At 35.5% G+C, this 24,567-nt stretch overlaps 1 protein-coding gene and 1 pseudogene across 6 annotated transcripts in view; both read left to right on the forward strand.

Annotated features, from left to right (window-relative positions):
- The first annotated feature begins 2,185 nt into the window (after nucleotides 1–2,185).
- On the forward strand, nucleotides 2,186–3,926 carry LOC148601896 (14-3-3 protein beta/alpha-1 pseudogene; annotated as a pseudogene). Its single transcript, XR_015917142.1, has one exon. The product of XR_015917142.1 is annotated as a 14-3-3 protein beta/alpha-1 pseudogene (transcript).
- Nucleotides 3,927–12,118: 8,192 nt separating this feature from the next.
- LOC148601897 (TELO2-interacting protein 1 homolog) overlaps nucleotides 12,119–24,567 on the forward strand; it is a 51,169-nt gene continuing 38,720 nt past the window's right edge. For 2 of the 5 annotated variants that reach the window (XM_088556942.1, XM_088556944.1), the window contains exons 1-4: nucleotides 12,119–12,247; nucleotides 13,866–14,063; nucleotides 15,485–15,624; nucleotides 18,501–18,576. In XM_088556942.1, coding sequence (XP_088413068.1) covers nucleotides 12,246–12,247; nucleotides 13,866–14,063; nucleotides 15,485–15,624; nucleotides 18,501–18,576 — 416 coding nt within the window. In that variant the 5' untranslated portion in view covers nucleotides 12,119–12,245. Of the gene's footprint in view, nucleotides 12,248–12,373; nucleotides 12,530–12,614; nucleotides 12,699–13,865; nucleotides 14,064–15,484; nucleotides 15,625–18,500; nucleotides 18,577–24,567 lie in introns of those variants that run through there. The other 3 variants (XM_088556941.1, XM_088556945.1, XM_088556946.1) reach the window with 3 other exon arrangements.

Consider the following 24,567-nt stretch of genomic DNA (forward strand, 5'->3'; position numbering starts at 1 on the left):
ATTTTAGTGACAATTTAGTACAAACGGCTATTCACATTTACTAGTATAGGACATTGATTTTTTTAAAGATTTTTTTTTAAATAATGTTTTTTTTTATGATTCGTCAGCATTTATCTTTAAAGCGAAACTCTTTTATCCTCGATTGCTTGAAAAGCAGGCAGTGTACAGAATGAACCTTGTTCACCCCTTTTACAGATTTTAAGTGTTTGAGTTTGACACAGTCTTAATATCAAATGTTTACAGTTTTTGCATATCATTAATGAGCTTTTTTGTATTTGTCTACGGTGTGTAGCGACATTATGAATTCTTGACTTCAAAACTTTTTCACACCCTACGTGCGCGGGATAACCCCCTTTTATGCTCGGGAAGAAATGTATGGTTTATTCAGAAGTTTGGTTTTGAGATAATTTTATGTCCACACTTAATGCTTCCAATAGTCTAAGAGCAGAAATGCGGTACTTTGAATCTTGCAAGAAGTATAATTTTGAGAGAGTTCGTTCATTTTTTTTAATGCTAGGTTTTGAGATGACAGTCTTTAACATACGTGTTAGCACTGAGCTTGGGAGGTTTTCTTTGGACTTTTTCATCAAAACTCAATACATTTTGCACTTTTTTAGAACAAATTATGAAGAATTTAGCTAATCCTCTCATAAACGAGGAATTTCATGTCAAAAAAGATTTGAAATCCTCTAGAATTTATTTATGTTTCTTTTTATGTCAACATGGATGCCACAAACGTTGATGTTTCTCTTTATTATGATTCTGGTTTACTTTTTTATAAGTTAAAGCAGAGCCTAAAAATAATGTTAAGAAAGTTTTATTCATCAAAGCTTCATCTTTATAGTAAAGTAACAAAAATGCATGTGATGAAGCGAAGCATTTGAAAAGTGATAATTTTTCAGTTAGACAGTTATTCTCTAAATTTAGACTTGGTGATCATTCTCTGGGTATTGATATTGTATAGATATTAAAAAATACCTGGTGAGCTTAGACTTTGTACCAGATGAAAAGTGTTAGATGATGAATATCCTTTCATTCTTGTTTGCTCAATTAATTCTGAAATTGCATTTTCTTGACGTTATCAATTTAAAAATTAGATAAAAAGGAAAAAGTATTATTTTTTTTTATTCTTAGCCCAACTCTTGAACTTGTAAGTCATGTTAGAGTCTTCTTTAAAAAGTCATTAGAATTGGGGACAGTGGACAGTTTATAATAGTGATATCGATATTCTGTTGAGTTTTAGCTTATTTCGTTCATATATGTGGTTGTATTGTCCTTTCTGTATTGTATTTTGTGTTGCTTGACCTTGAAGTCTGTAATTAATAAAGATTGTTATAAACGTTTTTAATTGTAAAATATTAATGGAAATCGATCACGTCAAAACGATCTCCCTTTTAGGTGAGTCGTCGCATCACCCCACCCCTTTGCAGAATTCAGACATTTCTGGATTCGCCACTGCTGTAAATTAAAATCGTTAGTATTAGTGGAAAAAGCGTAGTATATAATAATACTGTCTATTTTAGCATGGGTTACAGTCTGTTTCGAGAGTCGTTAACATTTTTATCAAGAATCAATTGCAAATGGCCTATATGTACTTAATATGTAAATGTACTATATGCGACTTAAAAAGTTCGGCAATATCAAGACGCGAAGTTTCCATTACTCATAAAATGCATAATTACACGATTATGGATTTTTTTTTCATTTTTAATTCAATTTAACTTTTTCACCATTAGGGCACTGGTTTATGATATTTCTCAAAAGAGAAAAAACCAGCCGTCATAAACAGCTCTTTGAGGTGGGGAAATACCAAAACTAAAAAAATAAGGAGTTTCATGCATTTTTTTCTTTAAATAGTCGAGTCTGCCCTTTGAATGGTGTATTAAATCTTTATTGGAGCTGAATCTCGATGCACTGGATTAATATTAAAGGATGTTCGACAGTTTTTAATAAAAAAAAATGTTATTCAAACGATTTAATTGTTGAAATTAACATCACAATACGTTCTTGACAGCGAAAGATAAAACAAAATTTAACAGTGTAACTGGGAAACTGTATGTTTAGGACATCCTTGTTATTGACCTCGATCTATACACAGCTGTTTTGTTGTCTATTTCAGGAAGTGATTAATGTATCTCTCACGGACGTGATATAATCTGCTAAAATTAGTGTGATTTCTACAAATTAGTAATACATATGACTACTTTTACCACAAATCGATACTAAAGTCTTGATCGGGTTTAAATCATAAGGTAAACCCGTGACGGTCCTCAGTTACCTGTAGTTTTTACATTCCATAAATATTTACAACACCTCGTAGCGGATAATAGTACAACTACAAACAAGACCTCGCCTGTCGTTGTGTAGCGGTTCAACCAGGGTGACCGATTTGTATTATGCTTAAATAGTTCGAACCAATCGGTCGTATCTACAATTATTCTGTTGAGACACTAAGGACTTGCTTCAATACGCGTAAAGTTTACAGAAAAACTAATATCGTACCTTTTGTGTATGTGAACTCAACGGAGAAGTATTTCCTTGTCGTGCGGCCATTTTGGGAGTATTACCGGTTAAGACTCGGTGACAAAGTTTTGTGATTTTCTGGACATTGCTACGCAAAACGAAAAGTTAGCACCATGAGTAATCGTGACGACAGATTGTTACAGGCTAAAATTGCCGAACAAATTGAGAGATATGAGGATATGTCTTCCGAAATGAGAGCTATCGTGGAGAGTGACGATAAACCCCTTTCGGACGAAGAACGGAACCTGCTCTCCGTTGCTTATAAAAATGTGGTCGGGACACGGCGCTCCGCTTGGAGAGTTATAGCATCTCTTGAACAGAAAACTAAAGATAAAAATGAAGAAGAGTTAAAGCAAAGGATGACGAAAACGTACCGAGAGAAAATTGAAGAGGAACTGAACAAGATTTGCGATGAAGTTATTCAATTGCTCAACAATAAGCTTATACCAAAGGCTGATACTAAGGAATCAGAAGTGTTCTACCAAAAGATGAAAGGAGATTACTTCCGATACAAAGTGGAAGTTGCGTCAGCAGATGCACGTAAAGATCTTGCTGAAAAATCTAAGGATGCTTACGAAGAAGCATTCAAAATAGCTAAAGATAACATGCCACCTACGAATCCAATCAGACTTGGACTTGCTCTTAACTATTCTGTATTCTACTATGAAATTATGAATGAGTCCTCTACGGCTTGTGATTTAGCGAAAGGTGCGTTCGATGAAGCTATTCCAGTTATAGAAAGTTCTTCCTCAGATGACTCTTTAAAAGACAGTATGTTGATTATGCAATTATTGAGGGACAATCTCACGTTGTGGACCTCCGAAATGGAAGACGAGGGTCAGGATGGGGAACAAGCGCAGGAATAAAACAATCTAACGTGCACTGAACGATCTGATTAAAGAATGGACACGATGTAACACTCGAGTGACATCGGCCTTGTATGTTTTCTTTCCGTGACAAACTGTGCGTGAATTTTGCTATATTAATCGTCATAACCAACCAATTTTAACAAAGGGCTATGGCCTCGAGCTTAACACTAGAACAAGGTACATTGATCCTATGTTGTAAAATGTTACGGTTATGAATAACTGTTAACCATGCTTGTTGAGACGATTAAGTGCTAGGTCCATATAGGGTTTGCTAAATTTTCATTTAGGTTGGTTTTCATATCTTTCAATAGATTAGTTGAATGGTAGATATTTAAGAGAGTGTGAATTGGGAATATTCTCGCAATTTCATGAATGGGTGTGGATGTCTCAATTTTTTTTGGTCTTGAAATCCCTATATGGATCTCATAAGGTTCACAATGATATATTACACAGTTCATATAATTCTCTTATTTTATGATATTTAGGATGAATAACAAATTGGTATTTTAAAGATTTATAAAGTACGAAATCACATGGTTCTTCTTGAATTTATTAAAGCCATGAAGTTTATATATCAGTTTCACTATGATCTGAAACCCTTTTTTGGTCCTCTGTTAGTCTCATGATTTAAATTAATTCACCGTCTTGTAAGTGAGACTAGGCAACTTTACTTCTGTTCATGTTTTTTTTAAATATTGTACAATTCGATTGGAATATATGCAAAACTTATCGAGTGGGTATGGTGAATTTATTATTCCGCTGTTTTCCTGTCATAAGTGTGGCGTTTAAATGAAACTATATCAACATGTGTATTAGTGTCAATCTTACCCAAAGCAGAGTCTGATCTTATACCACTGATTTTGGCTTGCTTTAAAAAAACAATACCCGAAATGGCACGAATTAAGCACCGATCAGAGCTTAATGTGGAGTTGTAATATATAATTATGCAAATCATATGCAAATGTAAAGTACTGAAATTACGAGAGAAAGAAGTCGCTAATATTGTTAGCGTCTTCTTGCACTCGTATTTTCAGTTCTTTACCTCCTACAGCCGAATACCGCTTGAAAAGGCCTTCAAATAATCTTTCAATTACTCATATACCTCACACCTCGCATAAAATACGGATTAAGTTACTGCTGTCTGGACTTGGTATTTCAACTTTTAATGTTGAATAATAAAAGGTCCTTTTATCCGATTATACTGCAGATTTAAGTAGACCCTCACTACATTTTTTTCTCACAAATATTGATTAACTCAGTAGGAAAAATATATGTACTTACTAATACTCTTGTGTGAGGTACATGTACTAGCTATGCAAGTTACATGTATGGGACATTGGTAATCAAAACCAAAATGTAATTTTACTAGAAATCACGAATCCGCCGCCCAAATTTCTCCATCTCCATTCTGTGGATTTTTTTTAATTCTTCCAAATTACTTCGCCAATCGAACAGTCTCGTATTAATAACTTGAGACTATGTTGTAAACAGGAGATTTTCACTAGTTCGTTTGGAATTTTATTATATACGTGTAATAAGAGTTCAGATTTATTAAATGTTTGTACAATGTAAACTTTTCGAATTTTAGTCTACGCAACCCTCCTTTTTAAAACCGAACGGTTGCACCCTGTAAATAGACATTCGACAAGACTGGCGATCGATGGTTGTTAATTTTTTTTAATACGTAGACTGAGTGACAGCAGTTTTCACTTTCCTCCCCGCTCCTGTATCCGCATTCAATTGTTAGAAACTTAACATATCTTTATGATATTGAAGGCAGGGATATGAACCTGTCACTGGATATATTCAATTCAGGTGCGTGTTTCAACGCCATTGTTGAAATGTTGGCTATATCATAAACACCTCTTCATAAATCCTAAATAGATTGAAAGAGTAATCAATTAAAGGGAATCAAGGTTATAGCGGGAATAAACAGAACGCAATCCAGGGACAAAGACCAGTCATTGAAAACAGACATACACAACAAAGAACATAAAGTAACTAAAATCATACATACAAAGTAACAAAAGTAAATGAGCAACTCGGACTCCACTAAAAACTTGGAGCATGGACCAGGTGTACCGGTAGGGTAAGCGTCCTCTGCTTTTCTAGAAACACCCGCCGAGTTGCTCATAAAAAGTCAAGTCCGGGGTAGACGAACGAGGAAAGGAAAACTATGACACATTGAACAAATCAGTTTTCATGGCGCAGATGGATACACCGTAACGATCCACGAGTTCATGATGACGACCATAAAACTTCTGTAGTGATGACTTCAATCTTGTAGCGACGTAACCCTGTTCCAGAAGCCTAGCGCGATACAAAAAGTCTGCATAGTTTCGGCAAGCTGTGGCATAACCTACGAGCTGTGATATTAACACTCCATACGCAGGTGCTGAAGGGATGTTGCCACAGATGAAAGGAAAGTTGACAATTCTGAATGAAAAGTCATCACGTTTGTCGTAAAGTTTGGTCAATAGTTTTCCTTTATCATCGATTTCTAAGTGTAGGTCAAGATATGAGGCTGACCTCACAGTGTCTGTAGTATCCTTTATCTCAAGTTCTTTGGGGTAGATGCGATGTATCAAATACCCGAAATTAGGATTGTTTAAAGATAATACGTCATCTATATAGCGGAAACTGAGATTAAAGGATCTAGCTAAACGATATTCTTTCTTTCGGATCAGATTAGTTATAAAGTCAGCCTCATAAGAGCGAAGGAAAAAGGTAGGCAAGTAGGGGAGCACAATTTGTTCCCATTGGAATGCCGACCGTTTGTTGAAAAATGCGCCCACCACACTGGACAAATATGTTGTCGATTCAAAATTCCAGCATTTTGCAAACATCTTCTTCTCTCTATTTGAAAGATGATTTGGAATTATTTTTTGTTTACAAATATGAGGAATCTCTACCAAGAACTATATATTTGTATCTAGGTGTACCATCTTTTTGGGAAAAACAGTTTTAAGTCGGGATTTTAACTGAGTATGGGGAATAGAAGTATACAGTGTTGAAAAGTCATAGGTTTTAATGCTATTATATTCTATAATAGTCTTGAACAGATTGTCTCCAAAAGATCTTTCGAATATTTCAGGATCCACATTGAATTAATACCACTACGGGAGTAACAAGTGTTGTGATAGGATTGCAGATCCTCTTTGACAGTTGTGAGTATAGAAGTTAAAAGTTTAGACAGAGGTTTAGTGGTAGATTTTGCAGATCCAGCTATGTACCGTTTGGATTCTTGTGGAGTTTAGGAATCCAGTACATAGATGATAAATCATAATCATCGTCCTTGGTAGAGAGACCAAAAGAGGATAGCTTAGATTTATGGTTTTCCACAATTTCTTCTTTGGAGAGTGTGGTAGCAGTGTAGGTCTTATCACTGCTATTATTTTCTACGTCTACCTCTGATAATAAACATTGGATGTTAAACGTTTTGCAGACAAAAAAAAACAATGTTGTTTTGGGCTTTGTCTGCTGGTACGACAACATATTTGTCATGTATAGCAGACAATGTTTTTGCTACATCGGGGTCTTTGAAAACTGATGTAGCATTTGCACTCATTGATCTACTTAAAACTTTCATTCGTTTCAAATTTAAAGACCTCACGGCCTTTAACCACTCTGACAGAGAATCAATGTCTTCATGTTCTCGTTTTATCCATTTTCTTGCGTAGTCCCCGACGGCATCCATGAGAACTTTAAAGTTATAAATTTGGGTAAAACAATCGTAAGTTCGGGGGATAGGTTTCTGAGCATTATTTAGAGCAAATGGGATGTGTGCCCAGGTGATGGAATGGGGTAACCCTGGTGTGTTACATGCTGGGGTTGTCAGGCTATAATACGGAAAACCTGACCGCAAACCCTAGTGGTGCTCCGTGTTGGGAAAGAATGCCACGTTCCTCGCACGTTAAAGAACCCTGCTGTGGTATTTGATAGGAGTAGAAACCTTTACGTTCCGCCACAGGAGGCTAAATTGCCCGACCCTGCCCATCCCTCCCTCCCTTTTATCTTGTGACAATCAAAATTTGTCGACCCTACTATCCTTGTGTCCCATTCCTTTTTTTCATTTCATCATTACATTTCATGTTCATTTTATCATCCCTTTCATGTTTATCGCCTAAATATAGCTGGAATATTGCTGCTCGGGCTTAAAACCCCAACAATCAATCATATATTTTCGTTCCAAACTGGTTTATATATCTTGTTTCGGTCCTCGTATGTTTGCTCTTGGCAATGGAATCTTAATTTTGTTAAATAGTGGTTTTAATTTCACTTTCATATTTAATATCTGTAAACTCCCCTCTTTATATTGATCTAATCTTGTACAGAGACTTGGCACTTTTTGCGGCAATAGTCAGGGTTAAACTTGTAATAGTGCAAAGGTCCCATTGGTATTTGTAAGATAAAGAGCGAAGCAGTGAAAGTATGGAGAAGTTAATCGAAACATACGAAAGATTTCAATTTCTACATAATCTATATTGACAAGAATTTTGTGGTTGTTTCTTTTTTCGATCCATTCTACTGTACAAATCTAGAATATCCAAAGACTTTTTAATGCAAACTTTAAGCAGAGCATGTATTTGTTATACATGCCCACAATTAATGCCTGCATGTATTAGAAAATGTATTTGTGCCCACATTGCTTGCGTGTATTGGAGATCGTATCGAGGACCACCTTGCTTTTGTATATTGGGGGACGTATCGACAACAATATTGCCTGCATATATTCAACCGAACGTTTCTACGACCACATTGCCTATATGTATGAGAAAACGTTCCGACTCTCACATTGCCCGAGTGTATTGGATAACGTATCGATAACCACCTTTAAAACTCCCTGCGTACATTGGAGAGCATATCGACTCCTACATTGCCTACGTGAATTGTAGAACGCATCGACGACCACATTGCTTGCGTGTATAATATTGGAGGACGTATCGACGACCACATTGCTTGCATGTATTTAAAAACGTTCCGACACCTATATTACCTGCGTGTATTGGAGAACGTATCGACGACCACACTGCCTCCATGTTTTTAAAAGTCTACCATAGTACACACTGCCTACATGATTTAGACAATACATCGACGTCCATGTTGTCTAGAAAACTTTGTTCTATGAACAGTTTTGAAACCTAAAATGGTTTTCTTTTTTTTTTTATTTCTAGGACTATGTATTATGTTTCTTCACAGACATGTTGAATGTCAAACAACACACAACTCTGCAAGATTATGTCAGACAGCCAAGTAATGCAATTTAGTCATGACTATGAATATATCGTAGTAGTGAGATTGTTCTTAAGAATAAATGCAAGATTGGGTTTTAATAAAGATTAAAGAAAACGATACTTCGGGTGTTTTAGAGGTTAATGAAGTGAAATGGGTCGAATTACATGCGTTATGGTGTACCGTATTGAAAAGTACAAATCAGATAAATTCTAACCTCTCAGGGGAACTTTCAGAAGAGCCGGTTCTAGGTCAGTTCTAGAAGTGTCATAGAACAGTTCTATAGAGCCGGCTTTTCTGACAGTTCTGCTACTATAGCCAGCTCTTCTGACAGTTCTGCTACTAGAGCCAGATTTTCTGACAGTTCTGCTACTAGAGTTAGCTCTTCTGACAGTTCTGCTACTAGAGCCATCTCTTCTGACAGTTCTGGCAGTGCCAGCTCTACGAGAACAGTTCTACTAATGGAGCCGGCTCTACTGCTAGAACTATCAGAACAGCTGGCTATAGAACTGTTCTACATCTTTCATAGAACTGTTCTTCAGACAGTTCTAGGACAGTTTTGTGAAAGGTTAGAACTGGTCTCATCTGTACTTATGAACAAATGTACTTTAACACCAGCATGTGCTCAAGAATGAAAGGGATAAACCACGTCGACTTAATGTTACTCTAAAATTCATTTCGAATAATGTCGACGGTTAAAGCAGTAAGTCGTCAAAATGATACGATGGCTTAAGAGGGTGTCCATACAAAAACCAGGCAGGGGTTGGCACACGAAAATGTTTTGTTTCCAGAATATTTTCATCCATTTCATATCACAAATGCATCCTTTTTCAAAGTTGAATGTTGGTTTTTTATTTACTGCAACGGCTAAAGAGAAAATAAAACTACGTATAAAGCATTGAAATTTATTTTAATTTAATTTTAGGGAGATAACTCTTTAATTTTGTGCAAAATTTGGTTGCTTTGTTAGGGAACTTTTCCGAGCCATCCAATGTCGCTTTGAAAAAAAAATCTTTTATTATTTGGCATAGATACATATGATAAAAACATATTGAAACGAAAAATTCAGTGGGATTAATTTACTCTGTGCCAACCACATTATAGAATCTGGCCAATTTTTACATGGACAGCCTCTTAATAGTATCTGAAATCTCTGTCACTCACTGAAATTACATCTATCAATACCATTGACATTTTTACCGTATACAATACCTTGCCACATAACAAATTAAAACATTGAAACCTCGACCTTAAACCTTTTAATTACAACAAAGGCAACTCTAATCGTTACTATACAAACGTTTCAAGCAGTATGACTAAATATAAAATGTGCTACACCGAGGAAGAGGTTATCAGGCTAAAAACCACTAATTCCACTTCCCATAGGCTTCTATGCTAATTTCACAATATTCAATGGCTTCTCTGGACTTTACCTTAACTTTAACCTGCAGAGGACTATATATCAGCATGATTCTACATATGTCAGCTCACAATCCTCAGAATGGCATGTGGGGTTAGCAGACTTGCAGTGCAGTACTGGTCACCGGAAGTGAAGGGTCTATAAATAGCATGGGAAATCCCAGTGTTTTCACAAGATAGGGGTATATTTAAAAATCATTATGGAGATTAGGCTTCACATCACAAGAAGCAAAATGCACCTATAAAATGTACAGAAATGTTTTTCCTTTCAGAAACTGTTTAAATTTTTTAAATAAGATGAGAACTTTTTTTCACAGCACTATGAGGAACAGGGGTAATTTCTGCGTAGGACTATTTTTGCGTACATTCCAAATGCTCATTGGTTGAATTGGTGGTCTGTAACCTATCAGTATGATGTAGTTCCTCATCGACAATATATATGTCTCGTTTGGATGTAAACGCTTCAGCAGGTTGTCAATATTCCAACGAGCACCAATCCCGCCCCTCTCCTTGTCGATTTATTCCTTTACTTTGAATATTTCTTGTCCTCATATATCAGAAAACCCCATGTAGATAGTATGAAGACCAAAAATAAATCCCGACCCCAAGTATCTGACTGTTGCCGCTGTGTTTGCGTTTGTCACAGTAATTAGTTTTAACTTCCCGCTTTATGTCAATTTCTCAGCAGAATCAAAATGGAGGTCAGGGGAGGTAGACTTCAGCGTGTAGGATAGTGTCTACAATCCGATGACAGGTTCGAAGCGAAGAATATCTCCAGGATTCTGACCACAAGTAGGACCAAGTTTTCAAAAAATGCTTAGATGTCCGAAATTTTCATTAGAATTTGTAGAAAAAAATTCCCTTAACTCTTTAGCAATTCGTAAATTTTAACACTTTTGTGAAGTTTCTGTATTGCAATTTTAATTACCTTGGTAGGCTAAACCGTTTTTTTAAAAATAAATCTTATCTAACATCAAGACACTTCACTAAACGGGACCTATCAATTCACAATATTTGTTTGTGTTTCCATGGCAACAATGCGCGTGGCCTATGGGTAAAATATCGAAATTGGGAAAAAAGTTGGGTTTATCAATCATATTTTTTTCGAAGTTTCAGAAGTTTTATATCATTTATAAGTGGAAATAGATGATACTGAAGACCGTTTCTTATTGCTAAGGTTCCTTGGAAAAATTACAAGAAGTATCTTCTAAACACTGAAGTGACTTTTAAAGGAACACTGGAGATCACTAGTTGGACATCGATACGTTAAAACGTTGAAGTCTTCAAAGTCGCTAATCGTCAAATATTCACTGTCACTGATTTTGGCTTACTTTCAACACCCGAAATGGAGAAAACCAGAAATGAAGCTAGAATTATGACGCTATGGCGGTAAACACGGCGAGGATCTGCAGCATTACGTGACGTATAACTACATATTTATGTAAACTTATTAGACAAATTTTGGCATGTAGTGTGCGAAGCCCAGCTGACTTCAGTTGGCCCCCACCCCTGGGGGCCTGGGTTAATATTAATTTTAGAAGGGAGGTTTTAGTTCGAGCCCGAATGACCCTGGCATATTTTTATCTTGTGTGTGTGTGTGTGTGTTTCTTTAATAACACCTATCATCCGGGGGTTGCCCAATTGGCCAAATACTTCTCGTAAGTAGTTTTCTATGTTCAAAAGAAAATTGGTCCAAATCCTTATTGGACTGCACCCGTATACAAAGCGGTAATTTTCAGATTTGCGACTTTAGACAACGTCGATCATTGCTGATGGTTCTGATACCCACTAAAAACAAACACTCCTAGCTTAGTGTCGGCAAAAAATATATAAATGAGAAAATAAGAAATACCGAAGCGTCAGCACTGGGATGATTCGAATACGTTAAAAACTAAAAAAAGAACATCCTAAACGTGTACACATGAAACAGGGACGATCTACATACACAATGTAACGATCCCAATAAAATAACCGAAGGAAAATACCTAATATGAACTCCCACAAAAAAAGGGAGTGATATCAGGTGCTCCGGAATGGTAAAAATGTCCTGTTCCGCCAGCGGCATCCGTCATATTGCAAGTGAACACTAGAACACGGATTTTTTTCGTGATTCCGATACGGAGTAGATATTATAAATATTCAACATGTCGGCGCCCAGTGAATGGAGCGGGAAGTTCATTATCTTTCAAAAATCATCTTAAAATGTAAGTCATCGACTTTAAATTGTCATTTGTACCACCCGGAAGAGATGAATATTATTCGCATCAATTAGAAAACACAGATATCACCACTTCATTGACATAGACATTTGCATTCCTAAATACGATCATGATCTATTTTATTGAAGTTTTTTAAAGTAAACATCTATGTGTTACATATATGTGATAAAGTGGTTCCTTCAAAACTGGAGATAAGTCATTTTTCAGCTAGAGATTTGGTTTGAAAATTGGAGATTTTTCATCTGTATTATTTCTCCTAGCATATCAGTAAGTTTAGTTCTATAACATAAAACCACACATTTTATGTTTATCCTTCATGTTTTCATTGGATATTTTCATTTTTTGTTTATAGTCAAAATGCAAGGTTTTATCATTGGACGCCATGTTGCGGGAGTAACATTCCGTGACCTGTGGGATGTTTTTGTCTAGATATGACGTAATATAAATTTAAATTTTTATTTAAATAAAAATATTTAAGAATGATTGAAGTACAAAGTGAAAAGACATGGTTGTAAAATAAATTTCTTACCATATGCAGAAATCCCATTAAAAACATCTAAATTTGTTTTTAAATCTGCTGATGTCAGATTCTATATACACCAGAATCGATAAGTCCCAAGAAGCACATTTTCGAATAGTGATCAGCAAATATTTAGGATTTTTAATGGCACAAAGAAATTTATTCACACATCATTGTGTCAGAGATAAATTATATTTGAAAATAATGTGGTCAGTATGAAAGTAATCAAGGGAACCAAAGTTATAGTGGTAATCAAAAGAATGTAATCCAGGGACAAAGACCAGACATGGAAAACAGACATACACAACAAAGAACATAAAGTAACTAAAATCATATATACAAAGTAACAAAAGTAAATGAGCAACTCAGACTCCACTAAAAACTGGGAGCATGGACCAGGTGCACCGGTAGGATAAGCGTCCTCTGCTTTTCTAGAAACACCTGCCGAGTTGCTCATAAAAAGTCAAGTCCGGGGTGAAGAAAGAGGAAAGGAAAACTGTGACACATTGAACAAATCAGTATTCATTGCACAGATGGATACACTGTAGCGATCCACGAATCTTGATACGACCATAAAACTTCTGTAGTGATGACTTCAATCTTGTAGCAACATAACCTAGTTCCAGAAGCCTATTTTTTAGAATTCTAGTGCAATACAAAAAGTCTACTCAGTTATGGCAAACTCTGGCATAACATATGAACTGTGATTTGTGAAAACCTTTATCATTTATAATATAAGGGATAAAAAAGAAAAAGGCAAGTTATGAATTCTTAATCAGTGTGATTTTTAACCGAAACACAATATCCAGCATTTTGACTAAACAATTAGAGAATTGGAATTTTTTTAAGGCTTTATTTTGTTGGAAAATTGGTAAACTTTCATTAAAGTAAGCAACCTAATTTTGAGGTAATGTAAGGCAAACCGCATCACTTTTTTTGGACACGGCAACGTTTGTAGTTTCAGTTGTTCAGTATCACTGTAATACTGTTTGATTAATTTTAGTTGGCATATGTTAGACAAAAATCTGGATAATTTATATACCGGTAAATTTTGTACATGTATCTTGATAATTTTATTTAAAGGGCATGTCCAAATGCAGAAAGGAAGAAAGTATTTGAGAAGATTCGGCCATTATGTGTACAATTAACTCGAGAACACACTAGATCTAATGTAAGAGCAGTAACCACTGCCCTGAGAGATGTAGACAAGAATGTTATACAAGACCTTCAAGAATATCTGCTGTTTCCATTTAGACTTATCCTGAAACAGGATCAGGAATAGTAAGTTATTTTAGCCTTCTGTTAATGTTACATTCATTTTAATAATACTTATTTCTGGAGTGACACCTGCTTTTTTATTCATAAAAATGATGAGATAAAGAAAGTTGTTAATTTATATTATCCCCGGCTGGGTATCAATACTGAAATTTGATTGGTTAGCTACTCGTCGCTCAAGATCCCATATCCTTGGACATTGCTAAGCCATATTCAAAATCCCATATCCTTGGACGTTGCCAAGCCATATTCATGGTGGTTGCTAGACATTTCCCCGGGGGGATGTCACACGCACTGCTGACAGTGTCCAAGATGGCAAAACCATTTGCTTCACAGACAGTGAGTGAAATCCTCGATAAAAGAGCCAAGAGCATTGCACCAAACACCGGAAAGGCAAACAAAAGAGCAACAAACTTGCTACAACAATATCTAGTCGAAAAAAATGAAGATTCACAGTTTGAACACTTTAGCCCGAAAGATTAAATGAGGTTCACAACCACTTCTATCTCGATGCTTGTATAAATCTGATGGTGAAATGTACAAAGTTAAATTATTAGAATCATTCCGATACTCTATTAACAGATACCTGAAAGCCCCACCTTTCTTAAAGACTTTTTATATTTTGAAAAATTCAGCTTTTGATGAATTAAATGAAACTTTCAAAGCTCTCATTGAACTAAAAGCAGAAGGAAAGGGGGCCACACAGCACAGAATTCCTGCCCTAATTTAGTTTCGACTTCACATCTCTAACCCATGAACTTTTGACGTCTGTGACATAGCGCTCGAGAAGTTGACTGGCAAAAACAATATTGTCTGATAAAAAACACTCAAAATTTGCATATTTAACTATATTTTTCAAAAATACTTGCAAAAATGTCACATTTGTGTTACATGTTGTGTTGAAAATCCCTAGAAAAACGCCAGTTTAAGCTTGAAACCAGAGATAAAATCATCATCTACATTTGTATCCATAGATATGGAGATTTTAAACCCTTCAGTACTACTGACACCCTTCGGCTTTGCCTCAGGATATTCTAATGTACTTCAGGGATTTAAAATCTCCATATCTATGGATACTAACGTAGATAACTTATAGTATTGTGCATGATCTTTATTTTTACACACAAAATACACTATTGAAAAAAGAACATAATGTTATAATGTTCAAGCACATGTATATAGAGTTATACAGTGAAACCTGTGTAAATTGAACTCTTTGGATGATAAAATTGGTTTTGTTTAGACAGGTGTTTGGTGTATCAAGGTAAAAAAAAAGGTACATTGAAGTTGACATAAAGGGACTTTAAAAGAGTCTTGTTAGATAAATTTTCAGATTATGCAGGGTTCGGTTAGACAGGTTTCTTTATAGTTGGTAACTGATAAGAATCAACTGAAGTGCGTTGGTTTATAATTAATTACTATTTCAGCCCAGATGAGTTATATGTGGATGTATTTGCTAGTATAGAAAAGGTGTTGTCCCAGACCAGAGTCAGTCAATGGGAAATGTTTCAGGATATCTTCAACATTTGCTGCCTTACAATTAGTTCCCCAGCAGAAGTGGGGCAAGGTAAGTTAAAATTTTGTAGGATTGTTTGTCATCATTTGTACATGTAGTTGATCACAGTGTAATTTTGAACATTTTGCAGTCCTTCTTTTTATCCAACATGATGCGTCGCGAGGGGACATGGAAATGCCAGGCATCCATTCACATTTTCCACACTTTTTTTTTGTTATGCCTGTACCAAATAAGTCTGTTTTTGGTATGTGGCCCTATTATGAAGAGTTACAGATTAAGTTCGACTTTGGTTATGGTTGAATGATTTTTACGGAATTATGGCCCTTAGACTGAGAAAATTTCAGTAAATTTACAGTTTTCTGCACTTTTTTAACTCACCTGGCCAAAGGCCATGTTAGCTATTGCCATCACTTGGCGTCCGTCGTCATCGTTAACAATTTTTCAAAACTCTTCTCCTCTGAAACTACGTGACCAATTGGAACCAAAGTTGGTATGATTGTTCCTTGGAGTATCCTGCATAGAACTGAAGTGGGGATTTTTGATCTGTCGAAAAACATGGCCACTGTTACCAAAAATAGAACATAAGGGTCAGACAATAGTTTTTCGCATATATCTCCAAAACGGTTTGGTTTAGCCAAATTTTGAAAGAGTAAAAGTGTTCAGCGTGATGAGATATATGTGTGGTCAAATTTTCATTATAATCTATTAAGCCATGTTGGAGTTAATGCCCTTTTTCAAGATTTTTTTGCTATTTTTTATGTTATTTCTTTCAGAAATCTTCTACTCTGACACTACTAGACCAATTGGAACCACACTTGGTATGAATGTTCCTTGGGGTATTATGCATAGAACTGATGTGGGGCTTTTTGATCCGCCAAAAAGCATGGGCACTGTTACTAAAAATAGAACATAGGGGTCAGACAATAGTTTTTTGCATATTTATCTCCAAAACAGTTAGGTTTAGTCCATTCTGAAAGGAGTAAAAGTGTTCAGCATGACGAGATCTATCTATGGTCAAATTTTCATTTTAATCTATTAAGCCACGTTGGAGTTATTGCCCTTTTTCAAAGTTTTTTGCTATTTTTAATGTTATTTCTTTCAAAAATTTTTAATGTTATTTCTTTCAAAAAGCCCAGTGCAGGTCCGGGTGTTAAAAGAATAGGCCTGCAGCAGCGCTAAGCTTGTCGTATAAAGCGACTAAATAGTGCTCAGAAACCTAGCTGGGGGCTAGGCGCTCTGCCCACAGAGCAACTGGGATGTGTGCCCCAGGTGGTGGAATGGGGTACCCCTGGTGTGTTACATGCTGGGGTTGTCAGGCTATAATACGGAAACCTGACCGCAAACCATAGTGGTGCACCGTGTTGGGAAAGACGCCACGTTCCTCGCACGTTAAAGAACCCTGCTGTGGTATTCGATAGGAGTAGGAACCTTTGCGCTCCGCCACAGGAGGCTAAATTGCCGACCTTACCCATCCCCCCTTTTTCCAGTGGCAATCAAAATTTGTCGACCCTATTATCCTTGTGTCCTATCCTTTTTTTCCATTTCATGTTCATTTAATCATCCATTTCATGTTCATCGTCTGAATATAGCTGAAATATTGCTGCTCGGACGTTAAACCCCAACAAACAAACAAACAATTTCTTTCAAAAATCTTCTCTGACACTATTTTACCAATTGAAACAAAAATTGGTATACATGTTTCTTGGGGTATCCTGCATAGAATTGAAGTGTTTTTTTTTATCTGTCAAAAAACATGTCCACTGTTACTAAAAATAGAACATAAGGGTCAGCAGCCCTCAAAGTACCTTTTGAAACTAGGTGGTCTTTTGGCCACCAACCTTGAAATTTTAGTGGCCAACACAAATTTTAGGTGCCAGAAAAAAGTTCAAGTAATACCATGTATTTTCATTTTGGACCCAGTCCCTGATGCACTGCTTTCTATATGTACAAGCTCAGGCTCAATGTTGATTAATGACGATGTCTGATGATCATCAATATTTATTTCATCATTGTCCTTGTTCGTTAAAAAACTTGTCAAAAGTGTTTGTTTTACTTTCTCCGCCATTACGGGGAATTAGAAACAATCGATGACACGCTTGAAATCGTTTTCAAAATCTTGTTACTTTCAAACGTACTGGTGACAATTGAGTAACATATGAAAAATACCGGCTCGGACATGATTTTTTTCCGGATTTTTTGGTCGCCAGTCAATATTATTTCAAGTCGCCATTTGGCAACTTTAATATTGTTTTCACTCGCAAAAACGTTATTTAAGTCACCAATGCAACCATTTCACTAGACTAAATTGAGGGCTGGCCAGACAATAGTTTTTCACATATATCTCCAAAACCGTTAGGTTTAGCCAAATTCTTTCAATTGTTGAAATGATCCTTATTTTTAGGACTACAAAAGTCTTTAAGCATAAAATTTGTCAGACGCCTTCTTATAAGAGTTATTGTCCTTGACAGGGGAAAATGACAGGCTTTTTTTTTTTTTTTTTACAGTTGTCAGCCAATGTCTTGAAAACTATGATAGATTTAGACTTTCATTTATTGAAATGATCCTTATGATAAGTCCTATCAAAGTTTTCTTGATTGAAAATTGTTGGACAACTTCTCGTTTAATTCATTGCACTTGAAAGGCAAAATTCAAACAGGTGATCGATTCAGGCTCCTGGGAGCTTGTTGTTTTGTCATGCTTTCACCAGTTGATTTTAAATTTTGTATGTAGTCTTACTATGAGAAGTTAAAGATTAAGTTCGACCTCGGTCAAGGTTGATTGATTTTTGTGGAAATTACGGCCCTTGGACTTAGAAAATTTCAGTGAATTTAAAGTTTTCCTCACTTTTTTTTTCGCGAGGGACATTGGAACACTTCTTTTATTTATCTTTATGTAGCAATTCCATTAATGCTTGTTTTTTTTTTTAGTGAAGGCATTATCAGAAGAACTAAAATTGGCAATAGTACAGACCATACAAATCCTTGTAAGGAAATCTGAATACAGGTACTTGTATAATACACATCCTTGTCGGGAAATCTAGATACAGGTTTGAAGAACACTCCATTGCAACTCATATACATTTAATGAAACTCCAGCTACCTGTGGAGATATGAGGCATACATAACATAAATACATAAGTATAACATATTCCTCTGTCTCTCTTAGAGTGAAAGTGTGAGTATTGTCAATGATGTAGTAAAAATAAAAGAAATCAAACAGAAAAAGAAAAAAATAATGAAAGAAATTTAAGCACAGTTAGTGTTTACATTTATTGTCTCAGTATATCCCACTACAGTCCAACTCCCATCCTAAGAATTTCAATCAGTCGATGATAATTTGCTCCTGTTTTGTTAAACAATCTGCAACCTGTTTATCAGTGCCTATCCAAGAAATTAAAACATCTCCATGATTCACACTCTCTAAAACATCTCTATGATTCACACTCTCTAAAACATCTCCATGATTCACACTCTCCTTTACAATTGTAATGTCTAAACCCAAGCGCTTTTCAGATACTAATACGGTAGATTGAATGTTTTGACACAAGGATTTATTGTCAGTAAAGCTTTTTTCAGAATCATCTCATGAAGTATACTTCTGATGAAATAGCACTAATCAAGTCCATTATCAAAAGATAATGCTTCATCTGCAAAAGTACTTTTCACTGTTCTCCTGATTTTCTTTGTAGACCATGCTGTTGGACACAATTAGTCTTCTTTATTTTGAATGAAAATGATATAACACATGATCTGACAAGTTACCATAAGTCTAATAAGAAGCATCAGTGTATAACACTATTTCTAAATCTTCAAGATTTCCAAGACAGGGAAACATCATGTCCTATGTATTATTTTTAGCTTTCCATATGACCTTGTTGAGTTTATTCAAAGCTTGGATTCATTTGAATTGGATACAGTCGCAAGATGTAGTACATCAAACGACAGGTCTGGTCTCGACTGTGTGGCTAGCCAATGTAGTTGACCAACTGTTTCCTGAAACACTTAAGTTTTGAAATCTTTTGCTTTGATTTGAGGCAACTCCTCAGTATATTCCTTCTGTTGTAGATTTATTTGACCTTCCTGGTGTTATATTTCAAGACCAATGTACATATACTTAAAATTACTGTGACATTCTTTCCCGCAAGCACTTCTCAAGTGTAAAATTACATGGTCTTGAGGCAGAAGGCTTTCTGCCTACAAAAATCATCTATGTGCAAGAGGAAAATACCTTTTAGGTTCTTATCATTATGCCAACAGAAGAGGGCTGGATCCAGTTGAGACTGTGAGCATCCAAATTGAAGAAAAAGTTTTTTAACATTGAGAAACCAGTTTGTAAATGTGTCTGAGAGTCCATAAAGACATTTATTTAACTTTCATACTACATTTTTGTCATGTTGTTTAGGTGCCTATTCTATAGGTGGCTGTACAAACACCAACCTATCAATCTCTCTTCCTTGGAGGAAAGTGGCTTTTATTGTTTATGGTTAGGGATCAGATTTGACATCACTTTCTTCCTCAAATCCTCTAACAACAAGTCCTGCTTTTATAATTGACTCTACTTTTTTTTCTTTTTCAGTAATTACCCATAATGTTGAAAGCAATTTTTGGTTACCTTTAGGTACTTCATCATATACTTGAAACATTGTCCAGTTATCCGGTTTATTTTGCATCACAGAATTAACTCTTTCCTCACTGTGTTTGGAAAAAGGTACAGTAATAACATTTACATTTTCAGTTTTTTTACTCACTTTCCTGTCTTGAACATCTTTAGCAAAATCTAAACCAAGTGAGGTATCATTATCATCCTTTAAACTGAGGTAAGCCCAATTTTTTTCCACTTACTTTTCCACCTTTGCTGACAACTTTAGCTTCCAAGCATCACTTCTATTACTTTTGTACAAAATGTCCTGTCCTACCATTTGTATTCCTTTATTTTAAGACTTGTCATTTGGTCTAAAAGATCACGGAAAATTGCTAAGTGGATTTAATATTTTAACTGTAGCATCAATGTTTTGCCTATCAACTTGCAAATCAGCAATGGCATTTCCTACATTGTTGTTATCATTTTTAACATTAGGATTTGGTGATTTTCTTCTGGCAGTTATTGCAATCATTACATTATTTTGATTGCAATCTTATCGTCGACTTTACTTCATTGAACTCCTTTCCACATCTTACGAGTCTGCAAGGGTGTGCCCTAACATACGTGATCCCATGCATCACAAACACTTCTTTTCCGTCTTGACCTATGACATATCCTGGACCTTTCTACCTAATATCATCATCTCTCTTATAGTAAACCTTGTCTCCATGCTGATAACACTCTCCAGAAGCTGGGTAGGAAACTCACTCAAAGTCTAGCCAGTCCTGAATACAATTTTCAATATATTGACTATATGGCCATATAAATTTTTGCTAAAATTAGCCAGCCCTGCCAAAAAATACCTGGTCTCAGGCTTGTGGGCAGGCTACTATTTGTAACTCTGCCGGAAGCTCTTATTTTATGACGCAATGCTCTCCTGATTCTTTCTGATAATTCAGCTTGAATGAAAGCACGTCTACCAGCATGAAGACCATTAAGGTGTTTAGCAAAAGTGTTGTCATTGGTTATATTTCCAAGAGCTGGTGGTTTATCCTATACAACGTTTGGTAGATTTTGGTTTGCCCCAAATACAAGTTGGTAAGGACTCCACCCATAGACCATTGCTAGACTGTTTTTAGCATTCACAGCCCATGCTAATGCTACATCTAGTATTAGATTTGGTTGATCTTCTAGTGTCTTTGCTACACAATCATCTACAACTGCATGGTTTTGCTTACATATATCATTTTCCAAGGGCTGTAAGCTGCTGTATTCAACATTTCAATATTCAGGTTTTCACACATATCTTTAAATACCTCATTTGTAAACTCTCCACCATTGACAGCAAGAAGATTTGTGGTTCACCCATCCCACTGCCTACCCATAGAACCATGATTTTGTCTGCTATAATCTCAGGTGCTTTCTTTCTGACAACACATGCTAGGCTGAATCTTGTGGCAAGATCAGTCATATGAAGGAAATAAACATTTGGTTTCCATTATTTTAGGTCAACAGCAACTACTTGTGGCTAGAGGTAGACCTTCAACTTTCCTAGCTGGAGTCTTCCTGTAATTCTTACATACACAGAAATGATTTTTTCCACTTTTTAGCGGAATTTCGCTATTTCAAATCCGGATTTTATTCTTTTACTGAAGAACATGGTATCACTAGACTTATCAATTACTTTTCTCTGAATGGTGTTATTAAGATAATCTTAATAACAATTTATCCATGTTTCTCCTGCAACAGTTGATGTGCACATACTATCTAGTACAGCAGAGTTAGCAGCTTTATTCAATAATAGTTTCTTGAGTCCTGTTTCCAATAAATGGTACAACATTTTCAAAGGTTTGTTTAGCCATGATTTCATGAATGAGGACCTTGCTGAACTAGATGTCTAACTGAGTCGTAACTTGAATTTCTCAGAGTTAAACCATCTGGTCCTTTTGGATTAATGGTTTTGTTGAAGGATTTGTTATTTTGTTTTGCCTACTATATTTGCATGTACCAGTATTATAATTTCCTCTCAAACCAGAGTTTCTTCAAAAACGATTTCTGCAATAATTAACATTTTCAGATGCTAGAAATGCTGATTGTCTTTTGATTCCACAATCCATTTCCTTACTTGAGGCTGCCTGTTGACCAAAGAACTTTTTAAGTGGTGTAACCTTTAAGTTAAAAAGTGTATCTACAGCAGAATAATCAACACCAGTCAATACCAATTTTCCTGTCTTTCATTTCTAGATCTGAACCTTCTAGCAGTTTAACTGGTTGATGAAGTTCCATTTTAAAATTCTTAGTTTTGTTGTACTGTTTTTCATTAGCATTAAAATCTTCATTAAGATCATACATGCTTAACTCACTGAACACTTTATCTCTGATTGAGTTTTGTCCTTCCTCATGAAGTGACAAAGCTATAGCTATACCTCTCTTTTTAGCATCAAGATCAGTTAACTTTTCCCATGCTTTTAACTCTTCAAGCCACCTACTGTATGGCCTTTGCACTATAAACACTGATGGAACTTTGTAGTTCACCATGATTAACTAGGAACAATACGAAATACTATCCAACTCTGATATAGTCAAGGGGAATAACTGTTAGTTGCTGACCTATTTTTTTTTTTTTTTTTTTTTATAAATACCACTTGTGTCTTTCAACACTACAATACTATGGCACCAACACTTACATTTTACTGACACCAGTCACAACACCAAACTTTATCCACTTAATGTACCACACTCTGCTGCCATGAAGAACACTCCAATGTAACTCATATACATTAAATGAAGACTCCAGCTACCTGTGGAGACATGAGACTTATACATGTATAACATAAATACATAAGTATAACAAGGTACTTGTATAATACAAATCCTTGTCAGGAATTCTGAACACAGATTCTTATATTATATATCCTTGTCAGGAAATCTGAACACAAGTATTTGTGTAATACAAATCCATTGGTCAGGAAGTCTGAACACAGGTACTTGTGTAATACTAACCCTCTTCAGGAAATCTGAACACAGGTACTTTAGCAATACAAATTCTTGCCAGGAAATCTGCACACAGGTTCTTGTGTAATACAGATCCTTATCAGGTAATCTGAACAAAGGTATTTATATTGTATATGATATATTTGTCCTGAATCGACCAGTAGCTTGAGCCCTGTATCGGCTTGCTTATGTTGATGTTTGTATAATATAGCCTTCTATACATATACAAAATGTACGATCATACATAATCAATATAGAGAACAGAATAAAAAAGTGTACACAAAAAACTGAAGATAAGGGAAACAAGACATCACACAAAAAAACTGAAGATAAGAGAAACAAGACGTCACACAAAAAAACTGAAGATAAGGGAAACAAGACGTCACACAAAAAAACTGAAGATAAGGGAAACAAGACGTCACACAAAAAAACTAAAGATAAGGGAAACAAGACGTCACACAAAAAAACTGAAGATAAGGGAAACAAGACATCACAAAAAAAAATTGAAGATAAGGGAAACAAGACATCACACAAAAAAACTAAACCACTAGCAGTATGAACTCCCACAAAAAACTAGGAGTGATATCAGGTGCTCTAGAAGGATGAGCCTGTCCTGTTCTGCGAGTGGTACCCCCCATGTTGCATGTGAGTATAATTTGGTTATAATTTAGCAACAATAATGCAGTTCTGTGTCAAGTGTCAAACATTTATTGACATTAGAGCGAAATAATTCATTTTTAACTAGGTACCATGTTGTAAACGTTGTGTATAACTTGTAAAATAGTGGACTTATATCTGAAATTGACAAAATTGATTAACGTAATGAAAAATCACCATAAAACATACACTATTATCAATTTTTATATTTAAATTTGAGAATTTGATCTTGAACTTGATATAAATGTATCACAAAGCAATAAATCATGCAATAAAAATTAACATAGGACCAAAAATTTACTTGGAGATTTAAAGAAAATGAAATCCATACTTAGTATCTCTCTTAACACACTAACATGATAGCACAACATTTCCAAATGATAGACAAAATGAATTTAATCAAGAATATTTAATATTTATTTTAGCTGGACTTGTGAATGGACATTCGTGTACCTTCAATATTGGACATATTTTAAGAACATTTGATTTAATTAAGTATAGACTAAAACTCAAAATAAATAGTGCTTTGAAAACTCAAAGCCATGGCATTGAAACAAGAGCACAGTCATTATCATATTGAAGTGTGCTAGAAAAAAATCAATATCAAACACCTCCACTTCTGGTAGGGGATAAAATAAGTCTTTTTTCTCCAGAAATGAGCATGTGGACTTTAATGAAAACTTTGGTAATTTTAACATACACTCAGGATAGTTGTGTAATTAAATATTGTAGTGAATCCTATGACATAGCCACTTTGACATG

The sequence above is a fragment of the Perna viridis genome, chromosome 12 (assembly GCF_037379345.1).
Source record: "Perna viridis isolate PV_CMFRI_1.1 ecotype Kerala chromosome 12, ASM3737934v1, whole genome shotgun sequence".
NCBI classification, from domain to species: domain Eukaryota; kingdom Metazoa; phylum Mollusca; class Bivalvia; order Mytilida; family Mytilidae; genus Perna; species Perna viridis.